The sequence below is a fragment of the Scardinius erythrophthalmus genome, assembly GCF_964197995.2.
Source record: "Scardinius erythrophthalmus genome assembly, chromosome: 19".
NCBI classification, from domain to species: Eukaryota; Metazoa; Chordata; class Actinopteri; order Cypriniformes; family Leuciscidae; genus Scardinius; species Scardinius erythrophthalmus.
Window position 1 is genome coordinate 26,633,726 of NC_138239.1, and position 22,064 is coordinate 26,655,789.

At 35.0% G+C, this 22,064-nt stretch overlaps 1 protein-coding gene across 2 annotated transcripts; it reads left to right on the forward strand.

Moving 5' to 3' along the window:
* The first annotated feature begins 600 nt into the window (after positions 1-600).
* On the forward strand, positions 601-9,999 carry egln3 (egl-9 family hypoxia-inducible factor 3). Of its 2 annotated transcripts, none has more exons than XM_081347928.1 (5): positions 601-1,232; positions 8,441-8,560; positions 8,654-8,790; positions 8,874-8,947; positions 9,036-9,999. In XM_081347928.1, exons 1-5 carry the CDS (start codon positions 735-737, stop codon positions 9,056-9,058), a joined length of 852 nt encoding a protein of 283 aa, XP_081204054.1. In that variant the 5' UTR covers positions 601-734; the 3' UTR covers positions 9,059-9,999. The 2 variants fall into 2 exon arrangements, with proteins under 2 accessions (XP_081204054.1, XP_081204055.1); XM_081347929.1 differs by lacking the exon at positions 601-1,232 and adding an exon at positions 3,164-3,839.
* Positions 10,000-22,064: the final 12,065 nt, after the last annotated feature.

Consider the following 22,064-nt stretch of genomic DNA (forward strand, 5'->3'; position numbering starts at 1 on the left):
ACATTTTGCATATTAATTTACTTTAACCTGATGTACTAAAATACCTAAAACTAAAATGAAAATGAATAAAAACTATTTAGACATATTTATAAATGTTCAAAACAAAACATTAACAATTTTTTTTTATGTTAAAAAAATGAAATATTCTAACAATTCAACAGAAATTAAAACGAAAAAGGAAAATATAAAATAAAAACTTTCAAAATACTAAAAAAAATTATAATAGAATATCAATGATACTAAAATAAAAGTGCAGAATCTGAAAAATTCATTTTCATCATAACTTATGCCCCATTTCTAAGCGAATTTGTGTCACTGATGAACTGTACAGGTTAGATTTTCTTAATAATAAAATCTTGAATAATAATTAAAATATGATTATTAAATACTTTGTTATTAACAGCATTTTTAATGTCTGAATGACACTTATTAACACTAACGAATGACTGACTAATGCATCATGACAAGCAATACTGACTCCCCTATTTATTTAGGCCCTATGTATTATTAATGTACTATTTTGGCAGCACTGAAATTCCATATCTCCAGGACATACATAGACTATAGATGTCATTTTCTTTCATCAGTGAACATCTTTTCTGCCCCCCGGGCTTGTGTGAGCTCCAAATTAGGCTTTGACACATGTGATGGTGTTCACGTAGCTCCTCAACCTCTCCACTCTCATCTGACATCAAGAGCGCGCGCTGCACTTCTGCCGCACTGGACTCGATGCAATGGCAGAAAAGCAAGGACATCTGGCGGATGAACAGATCCGAAAAGATCGTCAACGTCAAGGGCTGCGGCTGCAAAGTTGTCCAGATGAAACTGGTGGACGCACGGAGCTGCCCAGAGAGCTCAGGAACCCCCGCAGTAACCGGGCAAAATCTAATGAGCGCAAACGCATGAAGACACACAAACTGGTGTTGCAATACATAGTCCCGTGCATGAACTCCTACGGTTTGTGCATAGTGGATAATTTTCTAGGGGTGAGAATCGGAGAGCGCGTTCTGCAGGAGGTGAGGCGCATTCATCAGAGTGGACACATGCAGGACGGACAGTTAGTGAGCCAAAAACTGGGCAAAAGCAAGGATATTCGAGGGGACGAGATTGCATGGGTCGATGGCACCGAAAGCAACTGCCTAAACATTGGCTATCTGCTGACCCGAATGGACAAACTCATCACGTGCTCGGACGGCAGACTGGACAAGTTCAAAATCAGAGGGAGACACAAGGTGAGTGAGTGAGTGAGTGAGGTAGGCCTACTCGTGAACTTTTCCTCACTGAATTACATTTCTCAAGGTGCTTAAGCATCTAAACCTGGCAAGCCTAAAACTCTGCGGAGCCTATACTTTGGGAAGTAGGCTACATTACGCATAAATGCTTTAATTTGCAACATATAGAAATACAATCATAAAAGTATTGCAATGCAAAATTTGGAAGTTGACCGGATGAGATGCAGGTGTATTTATCTCGTAAAGTTTATAAAGAGTGCATAAAGAGCTCACTGAAGAGATGTGTTCTCATGCAGTTGTTGTTGAGAAACGCCCCTTTCATATTTGAGAGTTAAGCAGATTGTGCGCGTACATGCGACTGTTCGGCTCCGCAATGGCGGTTAGGGTCAGGCATGATGACTATAGAATGATCTCATAACATCATACGATGTGTAGCCGCCTACTGGCACTTACTCTAATCATAGGACGAGTCGTTGAGATAAAGGCAATGACAACCTTATTTACATTGTTTTAATCATATTTCTCCATGAATTGTTTGCCAAAGCATGCATGATATCAGTCTCGTGTCCCTTCTGTGGCCTGACCCTGCTGGGCAATAGCCTACAGACACACTGTGTGTGGGGTTAAACTCACTGAAATACAACACTGCGGTAGAATGGCACTCAAGTGTGAAGAAGGTTCTTAACTGGGCGGGGTTTAATGTGCCTGGACGTTGTCACGTACGATATGACAGCTGAAAGCAAGGCTGTGAAGAGAACACTTACCGTGTTTTCATTGGCATCGGAAAGATATTTTTACAGTGTTTTGTCAGCCGAACAGTTCAAAAACACAATAAAGGGTTAGTTCACCAAATAATGAAAATTATCCCATAATTAACTCACCTTCAAGCCATAGGTGCAGGCTATAGGCTATTACTTTCTCCTTTCAGCCGAATTATATCCTGGCTCTATCAAAAAGCTTTATAATGGGAGTGAATGGTACCTTATATTTTGAAGCCCCCAAAAAGTACATCCAGCCATCATAAAAGTAGTCTAATCCATACGTCTCCAGGGGGTTAATAAAGGTCTTCTGAAGCAAAGTGATGCGTTTTTGTCAGAAAAAAGATCCATATTTATACATAAACTATAATCACTGGCTTCTGATCAAATAGCCTACATCATATGTATTTTAAATTTTCTCTTTTTTATTACTAATTTATTCATTTATTTTCTAAAATGTATTTATTCTGATATTTGTTTCTATATTGTCTCTATTTTATGTTTCAATTAGCATTTATTTACATCTGCATTTTTTTTAAATCGACGAACATAAGCTATTCGTTACATAGGCTAACAATAATATAGTTAATACTGTAGGCTACAGTGCCAGATTTATCAGAAAGCATTGATTATGAAACAAACAACAGCAGAGGTGAAGTGCAAAGAAGAGAAAGAAATTGTGTGCGTATGTGTTGACTAATTTAGTCATTTCTGCAATAATGTTGTACCTTATTCTATTCTATTTATCTCCAGTAGCCTAATAACGTGGGTTGTTACTTCCTTATTGGTTCATCTTCACAGAATCACGTATTCAAATCAATGGATTTCTCTGTCATTGTTCATCTGTTAATTATTTTCAGTGTAAAAGGCAGGCTACTTCTGAAGTAGCACGTAGGCATTGTTATCACGTGGTGTTCGTTCCTTTTCTCAGCGTTGCTCAGGATGGCTCAATCAAACTCATTTTATAGCGATTTCAGTGAAAGATTTCTATTTGTATGCCAGGTTCCAATCTATGAAATTGATATTTAAAAAATATTACACTTTAAAGAAAACAAAAGTCCCCAAAAAGACAAAAATATCCAAGATTTGTACGCGACTGAATGGCAAATTCGGGGTTGTGAGCCGCCTTGCGCCCCCTGAAGGATGATAACACTTGAGTCGTAGGAAACATGTATTGTCCAGCCCCATTTGTTGAACAGAAGCGCAATGAATGGGGTTTCATGTGAACATCCGCCCACTCAAGCGATACACACATTCTGCACGTTCCACATGCGTTCAGGTGCGCTCGCGCTGCTCTCCGATAGTCTCGCGCTCACGATGGTCCCTCACACAGAGAGATCATAAGAGCAGAGCAGAGCCCACCAACAAACCCTGTATACTGCATGCGCCATTATTTATCCGTCTTTTGAAGGACGAGACTTTGCCATTAGATAGGCTATCACTTTAAAAAAAAAAACTTCCATTAATTTGAATGCACCAAGCTCAGGATAAAATGCCGTTTCTTCAACTTGCACTGGACACGCAGTTGGAGACTTTGGCTGCCGAGCAAGTGGTGCCAGCTCTGTTGGACAAGGGATTCTTTTACGTGGATCATTTTCTGGGGGACATCGCGGGACATATGGTTCTGGGTCAGGTCAAACGCATGCATTACTGTGGGCTTCTCAACGATGGGCAGCTGGCCGGGCGAAGCAGTGGAGTTTCCCGGAGAAACATCAGAGGGGATAAAATAACATGGGTTAACGGGACCGAGAGGGGCACGGAGGCTGTCAACTTCTTATTAACACTCATAGACAAACTCATTTCTTTGTGTGTTGGTCATCTCGACAAAAGTATTCGTGCCAGGTCAAAGGTAAGCCTTATTGCATTTTAAAGTGCTTTCAAACTAAGAATGTGTCAGCTGAAAAAAAAAAAAAAAAAACTCATATTTTTCATTAATAAAACTAACCATTATTACTTTGTATAATTCTTATCAGATTATAAATGTATCTTCAAAATGTTATGAAACTTTGATTCATCTTTTTAATGTAGGCTACAACATTACATTAACTATTAACATACGTGTAGCCTACATTTTACGTCAGTGTACTTTTCAAAATGTACAGCTTTTGAGCATAACTATATGAATTATATATTGTTTATAGTCAGGTAGTTGGGACATGTACTTGAAATTCGATTTGAAGATGGTCATATTTATTATTAATTAATAAGCATCCTTAAAAGTAAATTGGTCATTAATTAATGTACAGATTATAGGTTAATGTACATTCAAATTGTTGGAAATTTGTTCAGGAATTTACATGAAGTACCAAGCAGTAGAATGTTTGCTATATTTCAAAATTATTTATATTTAAAATAAATGCTACTTGGTCAAATTAATCTACATATACACTAGCATTTAAAAGTTTGGGGTCAGTACGTTCTTAAAAAATATATTGTTAAAATTTACAATAACTGTTTTCTATGTTGATGATATATTGTAAAATGTGATGTCACATGTGCATCATTAAGCCAGTCTTCAGTCACATGATTCTTCAGAAATCATTATAATATACTGATTTGCTGCTCAAGGAACATCTATCTATCTATCTATCTATCTATCTATCTATCTATCTATCTATCTATCTATCTATCTATCTATCTATCTATCTATCTATCTATCTATCTATCTATCTATCTATCTATCTATCTATCTATCTATCTATATAAACAACAGTTGTACTACTTAATGTTTGTGTGGAAACCATGACACATTTAAAGGATTCTAAGTTTTAAAAACAAAACTGCATTTATTTGAAATAGATTTTTTTTGTAAAAAATGTAAAATGTAAAAGTCTTTATTGTCACCTTGATATAAAATGAATAAAAGTATTAATTCCTTTAAAAAACAAAAAAACAAAACCGACTCCAAACTTTTGAATGGTAGCGTCTACACAAGTGTAGATTGTAATTATTACAACTTGTTGATTAATTAAGTGTTTTTAATTATTTCAACAGTTTGTTTGTTCATCTGGGTGAATACAAGTTCTGACTCATTAGTTTCGGTCTTTGTCTCGCTCTTTGTTTAGAGCAGTTACAGTAGAGTGCTTTTGGCTCACACAGTCTTTGCTGTGCCTGGTGATGAATGGCAAAGATAGGCTTTCAGTTTGTGCTGTAGTGAACCGTACGTGCCTCCTCTCACTTGTGTTCACTGAGCTATAGGAGGCCCCGAGTGAAGCAACAGGATGTTTGAGGGACACTTTTCAGCTGTGGACGCAAGAGTTTTACTTGCTCAAAAGTGTAACATTTTCTGTTTTTATTTTGTTGCTTTTCCTCTTTTGTACTTTTGTACAAAAACCCAATGCACATGACAATAGAGACAGAAAATACTGAATTATTTTAGACGAACATGGTTGCACTCTGTCACTGACAAGATATATTTCAAATGATCTAGGCCACTTTTTACTGGTAACAAGACATTTGGCCTTATCAGGACCCACACATATTTCATTATTATACATTATATTCAACATTATATATAGTAGTTTAATGTAGTACTGACACTAAAACTCTGTAAACTTGATTTTTTTCACGCACAGTAATTTTAATTTAAAACTATATAGACAATACATATTGTCACCATCCACGATACATATTGTTGCATTTTTGTATTGTGTTATATTGTGAAAGGATATATGTTACACCCCTACAATATAATATATAAAAAAGACAGCCTTGACAGTAATAATGAAAAGAAGCAGTTTTGATAACCCTTTATAGTAAGGTCTTATTAGTTAATGTTGATTAATGCTTTAACTAACATTAAGAGGGTAGGCAATTTTCAGAGAGGCTAGCAATAGCAAGCTAGCTTTGAAAGCATGAGATCCCACCCTCCCTTCAGAGCGTCTCCAAAGCCACGCCTCCTCCAAAACACAGCAGGGAGCAAACAAAAGCTTTAAACTACCTCATCATGTCTCAAAGTGAATAACATAACAATAATAATGAACATAAACAACTTAAAGAGCTGGTCTGATTAAAAGTTACAGGTTTCCATCTCTTCCAAATTACAGAAGTTATGGCGTGAACGCGGCATAAGCTTGTTGTTTTGGTTCAGGAGGAACTGTGAAAGGCGGCTGCTGTTTCGGTTGCGGAGCTCAGTGACTGACGTCTGTCTAACTCTGCATAGCATGAAACGCGCTGATGACGTGTGATGTCTGCTCGAGCAGGATGTGTGGATGTATATATATACACACACACACACATATACATATATTTAGACCACTTCTATTACTGATTACTATCAGGATGCGAAGAGGCTTTCAGCCAGCATAACAAAAAATGTTTCTGGAACAAATTGCCTACCCTACCTTTAACTATCCATGAGTAATGCATTTGTGATAGTATTTATTCATTTTCAATGTTAGCTCAGGTCCAATAAATAATAATAACAGATACAACTTTTGATTTTTATAATGTATTAGTATATGTTGAAATTACCATTAACTAAGATTAATAAATGCTTTAACACTATTTTTCATTGGTAGTTCATGTTAACCAATGACAATGTAAAGTGTTTACTAAGATTCTTTAAACAGAGTTAGTGCTTTAGTAAGAGGAAACGAAGCATTAATATTTCTCAAGTGGGTGTTTTTGATATGGTTTCATATTGACTGCGCCTGTGGGCTGAATCAGAGCTCTGGATTGTGTACGCAGCTGAAGTCTGTGTAGTGCTGTAGACTCACGCTCAACACGTAGCACTGTCATTAAACCCTCAGCGCACTGGCTGCTGGCCAAGCTTGCTCTCTTTACCCTCTCTGTACACACACACACACACACACACAGACTGGTGCACGCAAACACTTCCTCCTGCTCTCTGCTGCTACATGTTTATATTATGCTATGACGACAAACTTGCGTGTGCGCTCTTATTGTGGAAACGTGATCACGATAAAGACTTGTCTGCAGAAATGTAAACATGGGCACAGTGACTGTTGCCCCCATTGTGTGTGTATTTGTGAGGGCTAACCAGGATCTGCTGAGAGGATAAATGAAGTGCTTTGTTTTTGAACACTAATAATATATTTAAATATTAGATTTTGCATAATTATTCCAAGATGGAGCTGATGCTTTACTTTGGATACATTTTTATATATTAAAGCATCAGCTTTTACATTAAAAGATTTTGGTAACACTTTATTTTACAGTGTCATTGTTACATATGCACTTACCATAGTAATAACAGTAAACCTAAATCAAATCCTAATCCTACCCAAAACCTAGTAAGTACATGTTTTTAATTAATATTACTCAGTACTTAAATATATGATTGTATAATAATATGAATATATACACTGTAAAAACTTCACCTTAAAATAAAGTGTATTTTAAAATCTTCAGAAATAGTTTTGTTCCTTTTTTTTTTTTGTTCCGACTGTGAACACAGTAAATCTTGCAAAATCTCTTGTGGTCATACGTGACTTTAGAGTGAACAAACATGACGGAGGACAGGCAAGAAGAAATGGCGATAATCCATTTTTATTTATTTATTTATTTACAAGCTTTACAATTTGTATTGTTTTCATAAGCTTTTTGTTTTGTGATCTCATGTTTAATAGATTATATTGTGAGATCAGTATTGCAAAAGTATAATATACGAGGGTTTCTTTTGAGTTATTTTTATTTTATGAAAATAAAACTGCCAAAATAATTAAAAGATTAATAATATAATTTAGTTTTTCAGAAAAATATGGGTTTTGATAACAAAGTAAAATGTCATGGTTTTAAATTAAGAGTTTTGTTTAATTCACTTTTTTAAAAGTCAATCCAAAAAGAAATAGAAAAAGGCCAATAAAAGATAAATGTTCAATATCTTCAAACGATGTGCTATTAATCACAAACAGTATGAATATATCTACTAATGGCTGAATAACATTTATGAATAATTTTGTCCAAATGCTGTGCAAATACACTGAGGTTTAAGCTATTATGATTTACATGGAGGATTGGATCTGATATTAAAGGAATTACAAATAAAATTGTTATTAAAACGTTCATCAAAAAAGGCCATTTACTTTTTTTTTTTTGATTTTGTAAGGTTGTATTCTTAATATCTACATGGTTATGTTTTTTGGTTCTTCCGAGCACATTCAGTCGCTCTTAACACACCTCACACCCCAGGAAAATCTGATAAGATAATCTGTAGAACCATCAAGATAATCAGGATTTTACCTTGTCGGAAGGGGAGAATTATCTAGTGTATGGGTGCCTTTTGTTCATCTCTCAAAAATATTGTTCTCTCAATTAACATTTGTTAACTTTACAACACAAACCTTATTCTGGTCTCTGGTTGTTAAGGAAAATTTGGAGTAGAAATATGATAACCTAATTAATTGTTAGCATGTTTACCTATAAATAGGCTTGGATAAGTTGCAATGTACGACTATCTATAAAGCTTTGATCTGTCATCTTTTCCAGGCAATGGTGGCTTGTTATCCAGGAAACGGAGCCGGATACGTGAAACACGTAGATAACCCTAACGCAGATGGCCGCTGCGTCACCTGTATTTACTATCTGAATAAAAACTGGAATGCCAAGGTACACAGTCATGCTTTTTTAAAATGCAGTGTCATCTTCAAAATATGTATTCTACGATGATTATTAATCAAATGTCTCACTGTATGTTCTTAGGAGCATGGGGGATTGCTACGGATCTTTCCTGAAGGGAAATCTTACGTAGCCGACATCGAGCCTTTGTTTGATCGACTTCTGCTTTTCTGGTCAGATCGCAGGAACCCTCATGAAGTTCAACCGTCGTATGCTACAAGGTTAGCGCACGTGTTCGCTTTCAAGCTAGAACGATGTCAAGGTGTTTTCGGCATCACGCTGAAGTGTCTGTTTTGTGTCACAGGTATGCAATCACTGTGTGGTACTTTGATTCAGAGGAAAGAGCTGAAGCAAAAAGAAAATTTAGAGATCTGACAGGTTGGTTCAGCTAAAATCATCAGTGTCTGTGTATATGTTTTTAAAGTCTGATTCTAAATATCTAATTGCTTAAATTTTTATATTTCAGCCACCGCACAGGAAGGTTCATAATCTTAACGTCGTCTTAACTAGCCTGTCTCCTCTGAGAGGATTTCTTTTGTCTGTTGTCTTATTTCTTTGCATTTTTTTTTCTATTTTTGAACTGCTTGTTGCACTAATGGTACCTCTCTCTCCACTTTGTATATGTGATTTACTTGCATCCGGTCCTTACAATCAGTGAAGAGTCGTTTGAATAACCCGCTGCTAATGTAAAGACAATTTTGTGATAAAATTTATCATCTTAATACTGATTAATTAACTATTAGATGTTTACTGTAATTAAATTGTTCTTTATTAAAAACATTTTCAGAGCTTTATGGTTTATTTAAAGGAAAAAAATGATAGATGAGATAGGAAATATAACTCTAGTGATTGTTTTAGAAATGTCAACAAGCATTATACATATTTTGCTTTTCATGCTTGTCCCTTTTTATATGCTGTTATTTGCTGTTTTTATCTTTTTGGCACATGTTTTTTCATTATTTGCTTTATTAATGAACACTTCAATAGAAAGGACATTTGAAACTTGTCAGTTGCCTTGAAGTTGTGTATATATTAGTATTGCTTTTGAATGACAGCTTGATGTTGAATGAGACCTTCAGATAGAGATGTTTATAAAAGTCATATGTATTCACAAAAAGGTTTTTTAAAATGCACTTAGTGAAATGATATCACTTTATTTGTTCAGCCTTGTGGCTTAATGTTTTATGAGATAATTGAATCGGCTTGCATGCAGGTCAGCAATGCTGCTCAACCACACCCTTGGATCAATATTTGACAGTTGTTTCATAAAACTTACAGCTTTATAAAATGTTGGAAAATGAACTTGAAATGTGTGAACAGTTTGTTCATGTACTGTACACAAAGTGAGACCTTCAACTATTTGAAATGGCCAAATTAAACAATGTGAAAGTTTTGAAATGTTTTCAATAAATGTATAATTACTGAATTATATACTGTTTTGTTCCAGTAATAATTTTTTTCCTTTGGCCATAATTTAACACTAGGTGTTGTTGATGTGTCCTCGTTTGCACTGTCTTTGGACTTTTACCGGAGATATATATGCTACCAGCCTTTTGATCCAATTTATCACATAAAGATAAAAAAAAATCTAAAGGCACCTTGTATATTTACAAGCATTAATGTTTCTTTATATATATATATATATATATAATTTTTTTTTTTTTGCAAAAAAGAAAAAAAGAAACCTTACTGCATTGAATACAATAACAAAATGAAAAGAGAGAGAGAGAGAGAGAGAGAGAGAGAGAGAGAGAGAGAGAGAGAGAGAGAGAGAGAGAGAGAGAGAGAGAAATACAGACCACGGTCCAGTAAGAAAAATATCATAATTCAGAAACTTGTTCTTATTGTTATTGAGTTTAAGAGATTTTATAATAAGGGAAATCTCAGCGATAAAGGCATTAAATCTTGACAAAGTCTTGAGAAATGTGTTTTTATGAATAAAATATTTATATATATATCTTTCAATGAAAAGTTTAAATCACATTTTATAAAAGGAGAAAGATAGCAACTTAAGTCCTCCCAAAGAGATGTAACCTGATTGCAACGGTAAAATTAATTTTTTTCCTCAACTTTGCAAAAAAGTTGCAATCTGGGAGTTGGTTGGATAGAGATTATGTAGAATCTTGTAGCCTACCTCTCTTATTTTATTCGACATACAATATTTTTCAGGGAGTAGGGGAGAGCGGGGCACAAAGTAATGCTTTTTGACTTTCTCAGTTTGTGTAAATCTACTTATGGTTCAGAGTATTTATTTTTTCCCACATTAATTTCCCACGTCTAGTACAATTATGTGGTTTTGTTTTACAGTATATACCTTTTTCTGGATATACCCCGAAAGAATGGAAGTGAAATGTGACAACATGCCCCATAGGTGGGATACATTGTAACATGTGAGGGGTACATTGTAACATGACATATGACAGCTTAAAATGTTATCTGATCTAATAAAAAAAATATACAAGACAAACTAAAATATTTTCTAAATAAAATACAATTAAAAAACTTTTTCATATAAAATAATGGCAATTTTTAATAATTAAATATAAACTCATTTTTGAGCTTTGACTACGAACACATGAAAACACAGCTATACAACATAGTTCAAAACAAATAAATAATTAGTAATTTCTGAACATTAACTCTCAGTCTTTATTCACCTTTTTCTCACGTTTTCGCAATAAAATTAATAAAACTGGAGAATATAATAGCATATTCCTAATAGGGGCACATTGTAACGCAGTGTTACAACATGCCCCCGCCTGCACAACTGGGATTTAAATGCTAGTGTCTTCTGCTAGTTAGCGAAGCATTAAAGAACTATCTCAACTGTTAAATAACATATTGGAGATTAAAATAATATCAGAAAAGAGAAAAATGTCCAGGGTGCTCAAGGAGTTCAACAAAAGAAAGTTTTTGAAGGTGCTCTTTGGGGTTGGGAATTCAGTGAAATGTAGTTGAAGGAAATCCAAGGCACTCTTCTTTAGAAATTTATAAAAAGCCTTTATTTGACTGGCTATTTCATGATAGAAAATTAAAAAAAAACCATAGGGGGAAAAACCAACCCACGCGTAGCGGCACAAACAGCCTTCTTCAGGGTATGTTTTCCAATCAAACAATTTCCTCTTTTATAGATGCTAATTAGAAACACCTGAATGACAAATTACATGCATATACAGAGAAGGTCCACTAGGAGGTTACATTGCAAATAGAATCAAAGAGAAAAAAGAAAAAAAGAACATACGCATATAAATACATACATATATATACACAAACATACACACATATACACATATATACAGTGAGGAAAATAAGTATTTGAACACCCTGCTATTTTGCAAGTTCTCCCACTTAGAAATCATGGAGGGGTCTGAAATTGTCATCGTAGGTGCATGTCCACTGTGAGAGACATAATCTAAAAAAAAATCCAGAAATCACAATGTATGATTTTTTAACTATTTATTTGTATGATACAGCTGCAAATAAGTATTTGAACACCTGAGAAAGTCAATGTTAATATTTGGTACAGTAGCCTTTGTTTGCAATTACAGAGGTCAAACGTTTCCTGTAGTTTTTCACCAGGTTTGCACACACTGCAGGAGGGATTTTGGCCAAATCCTCCACACAGATCTTCTCTAGATCAGTCAGGTTTCTGGGCTGTCGCTGAGAAACACGGAGTTTGAGCTCCCTCCAAAGATTCTCTATTGGGTTTATGTCTGGAGACTGGCTAGGCCACGCCAGAACCTTGATATGCTTCTTACAGAGCCACTCCTTGGTTATCCTGGCTGTGTGCTTCGGGTCATTGTCATGTTGGAAGACCCAGCCTCGACCCATCTTCAATGCTCTAACTGAGGGAAGTAGGTTGTTCCCCAAAATCTCGCAATACATGGCCCCGGTAATCCTCTCCTTAATACAGTGCAGTCGCCCTGTCCCATGTGCAGAAAAACACCCCCAAAGCATGATGCTACCACCCCCATGCTTCACAGTAGGGATGGTGTTCTTGGGATGGTACTCATCATTCTTCTTCCTCCAAACACGTTTAGTGGAATTATGACCAAAAAGTTCTATTTTGGTCTCATCTGACCACATGACTTTCTCCCATGACTCCTCTGGATCATCCAAATGGTCATTGGCAAACTTAAGACGGGCCTTGACATGTGCTGGTTTAAGCAGGGGAAACTTCCGTGCCATGCATGATTTCAAACCATGACGTCTTAGTGTATTACCAACAGTAACCTTGGAAACGGTGGTCCCAGCTCTTTTCAGGTCATTGACCAGCTCGTCCCGTGTAGTCCTGGGCTGATTTCTCACCTTTCTTAGGATCATTGAGACCCCACGAGGTGAGATCTTGCATGGAGCCCCAGTCCGAGGGAGATTGACAGTCATGTTTAGCTTCTTCCATTTTCTAATGATTGCTCCAACAGTGGACCTTTTTTCACCAAGCTGCTTGGCAATTTCCCCGTAGCCCTTTCCAGCCTTGTGGAGGTGTACAATTTTGTCTCTAGTGTCTTTGGACAGCTCTTTGGTCTTGGCCATGTTAGTAGTTGGATTCTTACTGATTGTATGGGGTGGACAGGTGTCTTTATGCAGCTAACGACCTCAAACAGGTGCATCTAATTTAGGATAATAAATGGAGTGGAGGTGGACATTTTAAAGGCAGACTAACAGGTCTTTGAGGGTCAGAATTCTAGCTGATAGACAGGTGTTCAAATACTTATTTGCAGCTGTATCATACAAATAAATAGTTAAAAAATCATATATTGTGATTTCTGGATTTTTTTTTAGATTATGTCTCTCACAGTGGACATGCACCTACGATGTCAATTTCAGACCCCTCCATGATTTCCAGGTGGGAGAACTTGCAAAATAGCAGGGTGTTCAAATGCTTATTTTCCTCACTGTATACATACACGCATACATATACACACACACACAAAAAAAATACATATACATACCTACATACATACACACACACATACATATATATACACACATATATACATACACATATACATGCACACATATACATAAAAATAAATAAAAATTCTATACACAGAAAGCATTTCACAAAAAAGGACTGAAATCTATTTCTTCATTCAACCCGGGGTATACTGTGGCCTGTAACTCATATAATGTTTCTCTCTGTAAAAGTAATTTTAATCGGTCACCACCCCGAATACTCTTTTTGATCGTTTCTAAACCCTCAACCATTAGGCCTTCTGGATTACTATTATGCACATTTTGGAAATGTTTTACCATGGGGTAATCTAAATTAGCTTTTCTAATGGCATTTTTATGCTCCGATACTCTGTCTTTGAGACATCTCTTGGTCCGGCCTACATAAAAGCATCCACATTTGCATGATAACCTGCGAACCAAATCTGATAACCTTTATCAGACAAATCTGATAAAATAATATCAGATTTGTCTAATTTTAAATAAACACAAAAAATAGAGATGAAAAATTAACAAGTAAGAAATTTACTTTTGCTATCGTTTAATAAATGTCTATGGATATCTTCCAAAAAAAAAAAAAAAGAATTTTGTTGCAATTTTTTCTCTATATAGTGTTGATACGGCAACTAGTAAATACACCAAGTTTCGTCCTCCTAGCATGTGTGGAAGTATTTAAAACAAGTGTGTTACAACCACTGATCTATATAATGACATACAATGTCATTCTATATATCAGTGGTTACAACTAGCCCCGTGTTACGTTGTGCCCCGCGCTCCCCTAACCATGCTCTCTGAATAGTGTAAAAAAAAAAAAAAAAAAAAAATTATATATATATATAATATATATATATATATTTTTTACATCTAGCTAGGGGACATAAACTGTGAAATGTAACAATAGCTTTATATGTTTACAATAAACGTTTGGGTTAAAGCCACAGTATGGAATTTTTCTCCACTAGGGGTCGCTAACCTCTTTACAATAACAAAGGCGTAGTTTGATGACGCAACACATGCTAAGAATTATGGATGTTGTCGTCAACGTCAAGCCGACCGATCTAATAATGTTTATGGATGACTGAATACATCGATGCTTTTATCATGACTGTGATATGAAGCAGTTCGGGGTTGCTAAGAGACAGGTATCAGCTCCAAACGAGACGCGAGCTCCCGCGGATATAAAAGGAATATGGACATTTCATTCTACCGAACTACACGCAAGAGCAGAATTACAACTCACAGGTCAGTTTATTAGACAAATTAAACTTGTGAGGTAACGCAGCGCTGTTTCATTGGTCAAACATTAGCCTACACTAGCACACTAAACTGCATTTGAATGTGTTGAAAAGTATGTGTTAGTTTGTCTGTATGAGACTAGCAGTAAGCTAGATCAACATTAGAATAACATACAGATCATATTCTAACATTTTATCGTTGTTGAACTATATAACATTGATTAGTTTTATGTAAATGTGCTCACCTGTTTAATAAAGTACATTTAGGAGCGGTCGAAGTCTCGGACGTGGAGCTCTCGTTTATATACTGTCTATGGGAGCTCTCGGCATCTCGAAAACACCGCGCTGATATTGATTCTCGTTTTAGTTCTCCTTTTTTATCCAAAGTCTGCTTGCCGTGGTCCATAATGTTTGAATGAAACAAACAACAACAGCGTGCAAATAGACATTGCGAACTCCACAGTTGTCTGCGTCTGTCGCTTTGGTTAATCAGAGGGCTCTGCTTATAGCTCTGGTTACCATGGCAGTACGAGCGGAAATCATAGGCGGAAACCATGGACAACGCGGATATGACGCCATTGACTGCGACAAGTAAGGAATAATTGACGACAGGCCGTTGAATTATTAGAAAAATAATGCACACCCGAGGTGGTAATGCGGTCACGACGCGAAGCGGAGTGGCCGTTCACCTCGGGTGTGCATTATTTTTCTAATAATTCAACGGCCTGAAGTCAATTATTCCGCTTATACTACAGTTACCACACCTCGAAACATTGTTCAGATTATGTATTTCAAGACGTTTGTAAAGTTTTTGTCATTAAAACGCTCTTGTATGTAGGACTAATTTCTTACGCATCTAAACCAATGCCTCCGTTGCTAATTCCAAAACGTCATTTTAGAGTTAGTAACGGAGGTTTGAGCCACTGATAGCAGACTAATGCTGGGGACACACGACTAGCTGACACATTCTCTGACTGTTTTCATCGACTGCAGCAGATTTTAAACACCGACTCTGAACACAGACTGAACGCGCTGAACACGCGTTTGGGCATGAACAGTCATACGTATCAAATTACATTCATAACCGGCCTTAAAGTGTGTCCCCAGTTATTAATGCAGTTATTAGAGAGAGAGATGTTGCAATAATGAGACAGAAAAGCATGTGCGTCAATATTATTATTTATTTATTAATTCAATTCCTTTTAATTAATTCGAATTCATTCTTTTTTTTTTCCTATTATTGACAGATGACAGACTAGCCAAATAAATGAAACACAAAGCCCTTTTAACAAGTAGGCCTATCAATAATTATTTATTTGTTATATTATCTGCAATAATAATCCGTGCTGCAGGATTATCCATTTATTTAGCCTATATTCAGTTTAATTTTCTATTGATTATAGATAGGAATATACTTTATTTGTTCAAATTAAACTGCATGTTTCCATTGATTGTGAAGCTAGACATTGAAAATTCCAGATCAAGCTCATGCGGCTAAATGTTTTTTTCTTGTTATGAATTGTATCCTATTTTCCGTTATTACCGTTAACTACGCGAAGTGATATGGAACTGTAATGCGGTCAAGACCTGCCTGGAACTACTTTAGCTGTGCGTTTCCCTGAAAATAATGCACACCTTAGAACGTTCGTCAACCAATCAGATTCAAGCATTCAACGGCCCTGTAGTATAAAGTGGAAATAAAGAATACTATACCACTCCGTGTCTAAAAATTAAATTAAAATTTCTCCTGGTTTGAAAGTTGTTGGAAACGGTCGGGATAATGTAAGTACACAACTAAAAAAATATTTAACATAGATATAGTGATTTTTGCTAATTTTAAAGCAAAAAAGTTACATATTGTGCCTTTAATTTTATCTCGGGCCAAACAAACGGCGACGTATAATATTGTAGCTCCGCCTATATTTACAATCAGCGCCAACCTAACCGACAGTTAATTAGCAGCAGCAGTTAGTTAAAATCGCTCACAAAAATGATTTAGTGAAAAGGCTTCGAGTGAAACTGTCCTCCATTACTGAACTTTGTTGAAACACGAAGGACCATCTCACAATAAGAGAAGGTAAGGAGCAATAATCATTTATATTTGTACAATGCACCTCATCAGCCATGGTTTACTCTGTCTACAATTAACATAGCTAATTAAGTAGCTATTTCCCGGTAGAAACCTACATGTAAAACTACAGTGAAATTCTCATAAAATATGTCTAAATACAGTAAATGATAAAACAATATAAATTATGATGTATTTGATCTATTGAAGTGAACATTTTCCTGCCAAATCAACAATTCACTTAATTCAAAAGACTCAAAATGAGCCAAGCAGGATTTCCACTGACGACGTGAAAATAAGTTAATGTCGAATTTGAGGTTTTTATTATTTTAAATGAAAATCATATTTAGGTCACGACTGTCAGTTTGTTTGTGAACTAAATCTGCTTTAAAAGGGCGAGCAAAATGCTTGGACATATCCACATGTGTGTATTACCGTCTGAACAGGCTAGGTTTTAAACTAAACATAATGTTAAAACAACTCAAATTAATACCCATGCATCTTCCCGGTTTGCCATTTGTTAATTATGTAAAACTAGTATGTTTGCCAAGATTTCTTAAAATGTCAACACGTTTTGCCCTGTAAGACGTTTTTTATAATGAATGTTTAGCTATTTACCAACACACACTTATACACATTTTGTTCCTCATTTCTATATACTACATATAGTATATTTTCTTATTTTTACTTGCTTGCAAACTACAATATTAGTAGTATATCAATGCATGACCAGGGGTGCAACCAAAGCCTAGCTAGGGAATTCTGGGCCCCTAAGAAAACACAGATGTGGACCCCCACCGCCCTCCACTCATATGGTGGTCATATGGTGTTTCATCCACATCTGGTGCCATGTAACCTAATAGGGATTACTCACAAAATAACAAAACAGACAAATAAATAAATGCAAATAAAAGTTTTTACTGGACATCATATAAATATTGCTTTTGCTTATTTTATATAAATATACAACATTTTATAAATATTACATCAAAACAATGGCATTAAGCGATTAATATGGAGTTAATATTGTGCCACAATTAAACAAACAAATCCAGCATTTTGCAAACAAACTCGATCTGCTTTGCAAAGGAAAACTCGACTCGCCAACAAACAAAAAGCAATGTGTAAGTACAAATGTCAATTTGAGTGAAAATGCAGTGGAGTAATAATATAGCAACATATACAGTAATGGTAGAGCTTTCAGCTTATAGATTCCTCTATCCTAGAGAAAGTGAATTGCTACCAAGTGCTAATGTGGATTTCTGTCTAGATATGTAATAACGGTTTGCAAAAGAAAACCTTAAAAAGGTTAATTTTAGATAAAGTATGACAGAAACACGCCTGTTCACCTGTCATTTTCCTCAGCTCTGGCAAAGGCAAGTGTCAAATCAGTGCTCCCGGGAGTCTAGCGCTAAATTAATCCCCTAGCTTAGCACCATCTACTGTTTTAGAAGAGGAAGTTGCTCAACTGCATTTGTGAGAAAATCGAGCCGAGAGATCTCATAAAAAGCCAAGTGTCTCACAATCATAACAGACAGATATGCATTTGTATGCACTAGATTTGGTATTTGTTCAAAGGTTACATGCAATTTGTAGGATGTTTTTTATTTATTTGTGAAATATTATCTAGGCTCATTTATTTATATTTGCAAAAACACAATACATATTTGTTACTCCACTGCATTTTCGCTCAAATTGACAATTTGTACTTGCACATTGCTTTGTTTGTTTGTGAATCGAGTTTTCCTTTGCAAAGCAGATCGAGTTTGTTTGCGAAATGCTGGATTTGTTTGTTTAATTATGGCACAATATTAACTCCATAGATTAATAACTTCTTATGAAGCATTGCTTAACTTTAAAGTCATCAAGCAATTATTTAAGATAAACTAATAAATTAACAACAAAAGACAAGAAATTAATAGAAAAATAAAATAAACCTTTTTTTTAAGTGGGCCAACCAGCAATATAATGTAAAATGTCTTTCTAAACTGTCTGGTGTTTAACAGTAACAACAATAAAATGGAACATGTAGCTTTATACAATCCTAAATATCAGAATTGTTTTACTAAAATTATAATTTAAAAACACTAAAGAACAATAACGATGTGGATGGATAAATCATTTAAAATACTGAAATATTCCATAAAAAAAATGTCAACTTTAATTTCATGGTGACATTAAATGTGAAATGTCCTGTGTTCATCTAGCAACTTTGGCAGCCAAATTTCACTGAAAGAATATGGTGTAATTGTTTCAGGTATTATGGGATGGCATATTGATTCTTGTATATTTTACAACTTATAACCATATATTTTATCAAGTGATTTAATGTTAAATCATTACTGATAACAAAAATGAGAAGCAAATTAATGTAAATAAAATATAATAATTTTCTGATAATTAATTTATATAATTATAATAAGAATTTTTTTTTCTTTGTAAATCATACAGCAATGCATTGTTTTTACTTTCAATGCTAAACCATTTAAAGTTTTACGCTGTTTATCAGGGTTCAATTTAAGGTCCAGCCTCCATGTTTCTTTTCCAGCAGAGGTCCAGACAATACATTTTTGGAATGGTTATAAATTATTATTTGTGAACAGATGTAGTACTCTGTAAGAGGAAACAGTCAAAATACCAAGAAGGATATTGGGGCTAAAGCAGAGGTGTCTTGAGAATTTTCTACAAAAACATATTAAAATATAAGGGGCCAAGCGCAAGAAATGGATAAGTTATCAAAACTGCAACAAATGAAAGACATTATTTTTGGCACAACAGCTGAAAAATCATAAATACAATCACTAGTAATATGATTTAATTGCTTATCACTTTTGAACAATAGGTGGCACTGTTACCAAATTGATGTTGTGTAGCCAGCATGAGGTGACAAAAACATACAATGTTACAGCCTCAGAATCATCATGGCATGCCATCAGTTTCGTTGATGTATCATTTAAGAATAGTTCTGTCTATAAAAAAGCTTTTGATACATTTTTGCTAGCATTGTCTGATGATCTGAAAATTGGACAAACAGTTTATAAGGAGTTAGTAAAAGGTAGGTTTGTTAAGTAATTCAAAATGGTGGACAGCAATTTCGGCCAAAAACAGTATAATTGTTATAGGTATGAATCAAGGAATGTATCAAGGGCAGTTTAATTAATCAAAATTAATTAAAAGCTATTAGCATTTTTTGAAAATTCATTTTAAATGAATTCCTACACCTTTTAGTACCTTCAGGGAATGGTGGCAATGATACATACCTAGTTTTGAAATGTTACGCTAATGCATTCATAAAATGCAGCATTTTATGACAAAATTAAAAATAGATGACGTCCAAAATGCCCCATAAGAAAGAATTGGGTATCATTGGGTGCTACACTGAATCAAAAAGAGAATTTTGGCCTAACCATTCAGAAGTTACAAGCAAAAATATACATTTTTCATATCTCCTGACATCACTGCCACCTACTGGTCAGGAGATATGAAAAAATTATATTTTTGCTTAACTTCTGAATGGTTAGGCCAAAATTCTCTTTTTAATGCAAGTAGCCTAAATTCATTCTTGTGATGAATAATCAACAAACAGACTCAAGCAAATGTCCTTTAAATGCTTTAATCATGGCCAGGAGATCTTCCCGAGCAGTTCTCAGGGAATCTCTCCCAAGAAGCAAGGATCTCAGACAAATTCCATTGAGAATCCCACCGTAAAACATGGATACAACAGTTTTTATAGAATCGAGAAAACAAAAGACGAACATGTCACCTTCAATATGATTGGTTTAATTGGTTCAAAAGCCCCAACCTTTTTCCTCTGTCACTGGCACAAGCAAACTCTGTTTTTGTGATTACTTATCACAAGGTTTGAGAACTAGTAATCTGTCTGGTTTCACTTCCCAAAGTTTTCCCCAAAGAGTTTGGAAACATTTAAAAGCATACGAATGTCGTTCCTGCAAGAATAACAAATGTTAGTTGATTAATTAAAAAAATCCATCACATTCCCCTCTCTGGTCGTAATCATACTACTACTATATAGCTGGATTTTAATTCCTCTAATGCATTATTCCATACTCAAATGATTTACCTGCAATCTAATTTACCTTTACCAAATCATCCTGTTATGAGTCAGTGACTTTAATACCACCTGATAACTCTAATCATACCATGTTTCATCTTTTACTTTATACATGTAAGATATTCCTTCGATCAGCATCGTAAGCTGTAATGAAAATACAACCAATTTCCAATGTTACCACATACACATACTATCTTCTTCCCAACATTCTATCTTCAAGCAATCTAATTCTATCTTTAGTAAAAAACTAAACATACCATAGTACATTAGGCTACATTGCCTTTATAACTTTAGTAGATCTTGAGTCAAGTTCAAGTATAATTTTACTCTGGATTTCGAATAACATTGATCTATTAGGCCTTTAACAGGCTGATACTGCTGATTAACCATTTTTCTTAACCTTATTTTGTTAGCTTTTAATTTGAGCAGGCGATTGTTTTACTTAGTAAGATCTATTTAAGGATCTGTGTAATAAAGTCTAACCAAAAAAGTTCTAAATTTATTTCAATTTTATTTCAAACAATGTCATTATTTTAAAATGAACTCTGTTTAACCCAGCTCTTGCCATGAGAATAGCCTTAGCTGATGACATGCCATTTAAATCTCTAAAACTACCTAATCTTCCTACAGTCCTATTTTTCAGAATTAACTGATTTCGCTGAAATGTCTAAACTGATTAGACTCATTTTAGTTTAAATTTAACATGTTTGGGTTACATTGTTCTTGGTCTAGGTTTTAACTTTGTGCCCCCTACATAATTTGTTTTAATTCATGCTCAGGGCTTCATTAAAACATTAAAATCTTTAGTAATAAGTTGGAAACGGAATTACACTAACCTTTTCCACTGGTGGCACTTGCGCTACTAACTTTTTCAGTTACTGGCGCAAAACATGATTTGGTCGCACAAATTATTTATAGTAAGCCGCTCTGGATAATAATGAACAATAATGAAACTATATTGCATACAGATGTGCTTTTTATTTTACTTTCCATCTTTTAAACCACATGCCTTCTTGTTTTTGTTTTCTTTAACATTGTTTGGGATAGATTTACTGCGATAGAAAATACAGTACACAATAAAGTGCAAAATGGATTTCAACATGCTGTGGTTGGCACAGATGGGCAGACTCTTGAACTCTTAAGTAGTGATGCACCGATGTGAAAATT

Bases quoted from the DNA above. Each gene is read 5' to 3' on its own strand.
- egln3 (XM_081347928.1), top strand. From the start codon at position 735: ATGGCAGAAAAGCAAGGACATCTGGCGGATGAACAGATCCGAAAAGAT. The intron at 1,233-8,440 runs GTGAGTGAGTGA...CATCTTTTCCAG, and splicing joins AAATCAGAGGGAGACACAAG to GCAATGGTGGCTTGTTATCC. The intron at 8,948-9,035 runs GTTGGTTCAGCT...TTTATATTTCAG, and splicing joins AAAATTTAGAGATCTGACAG to CCACCGCACAGGAAGGTTCA.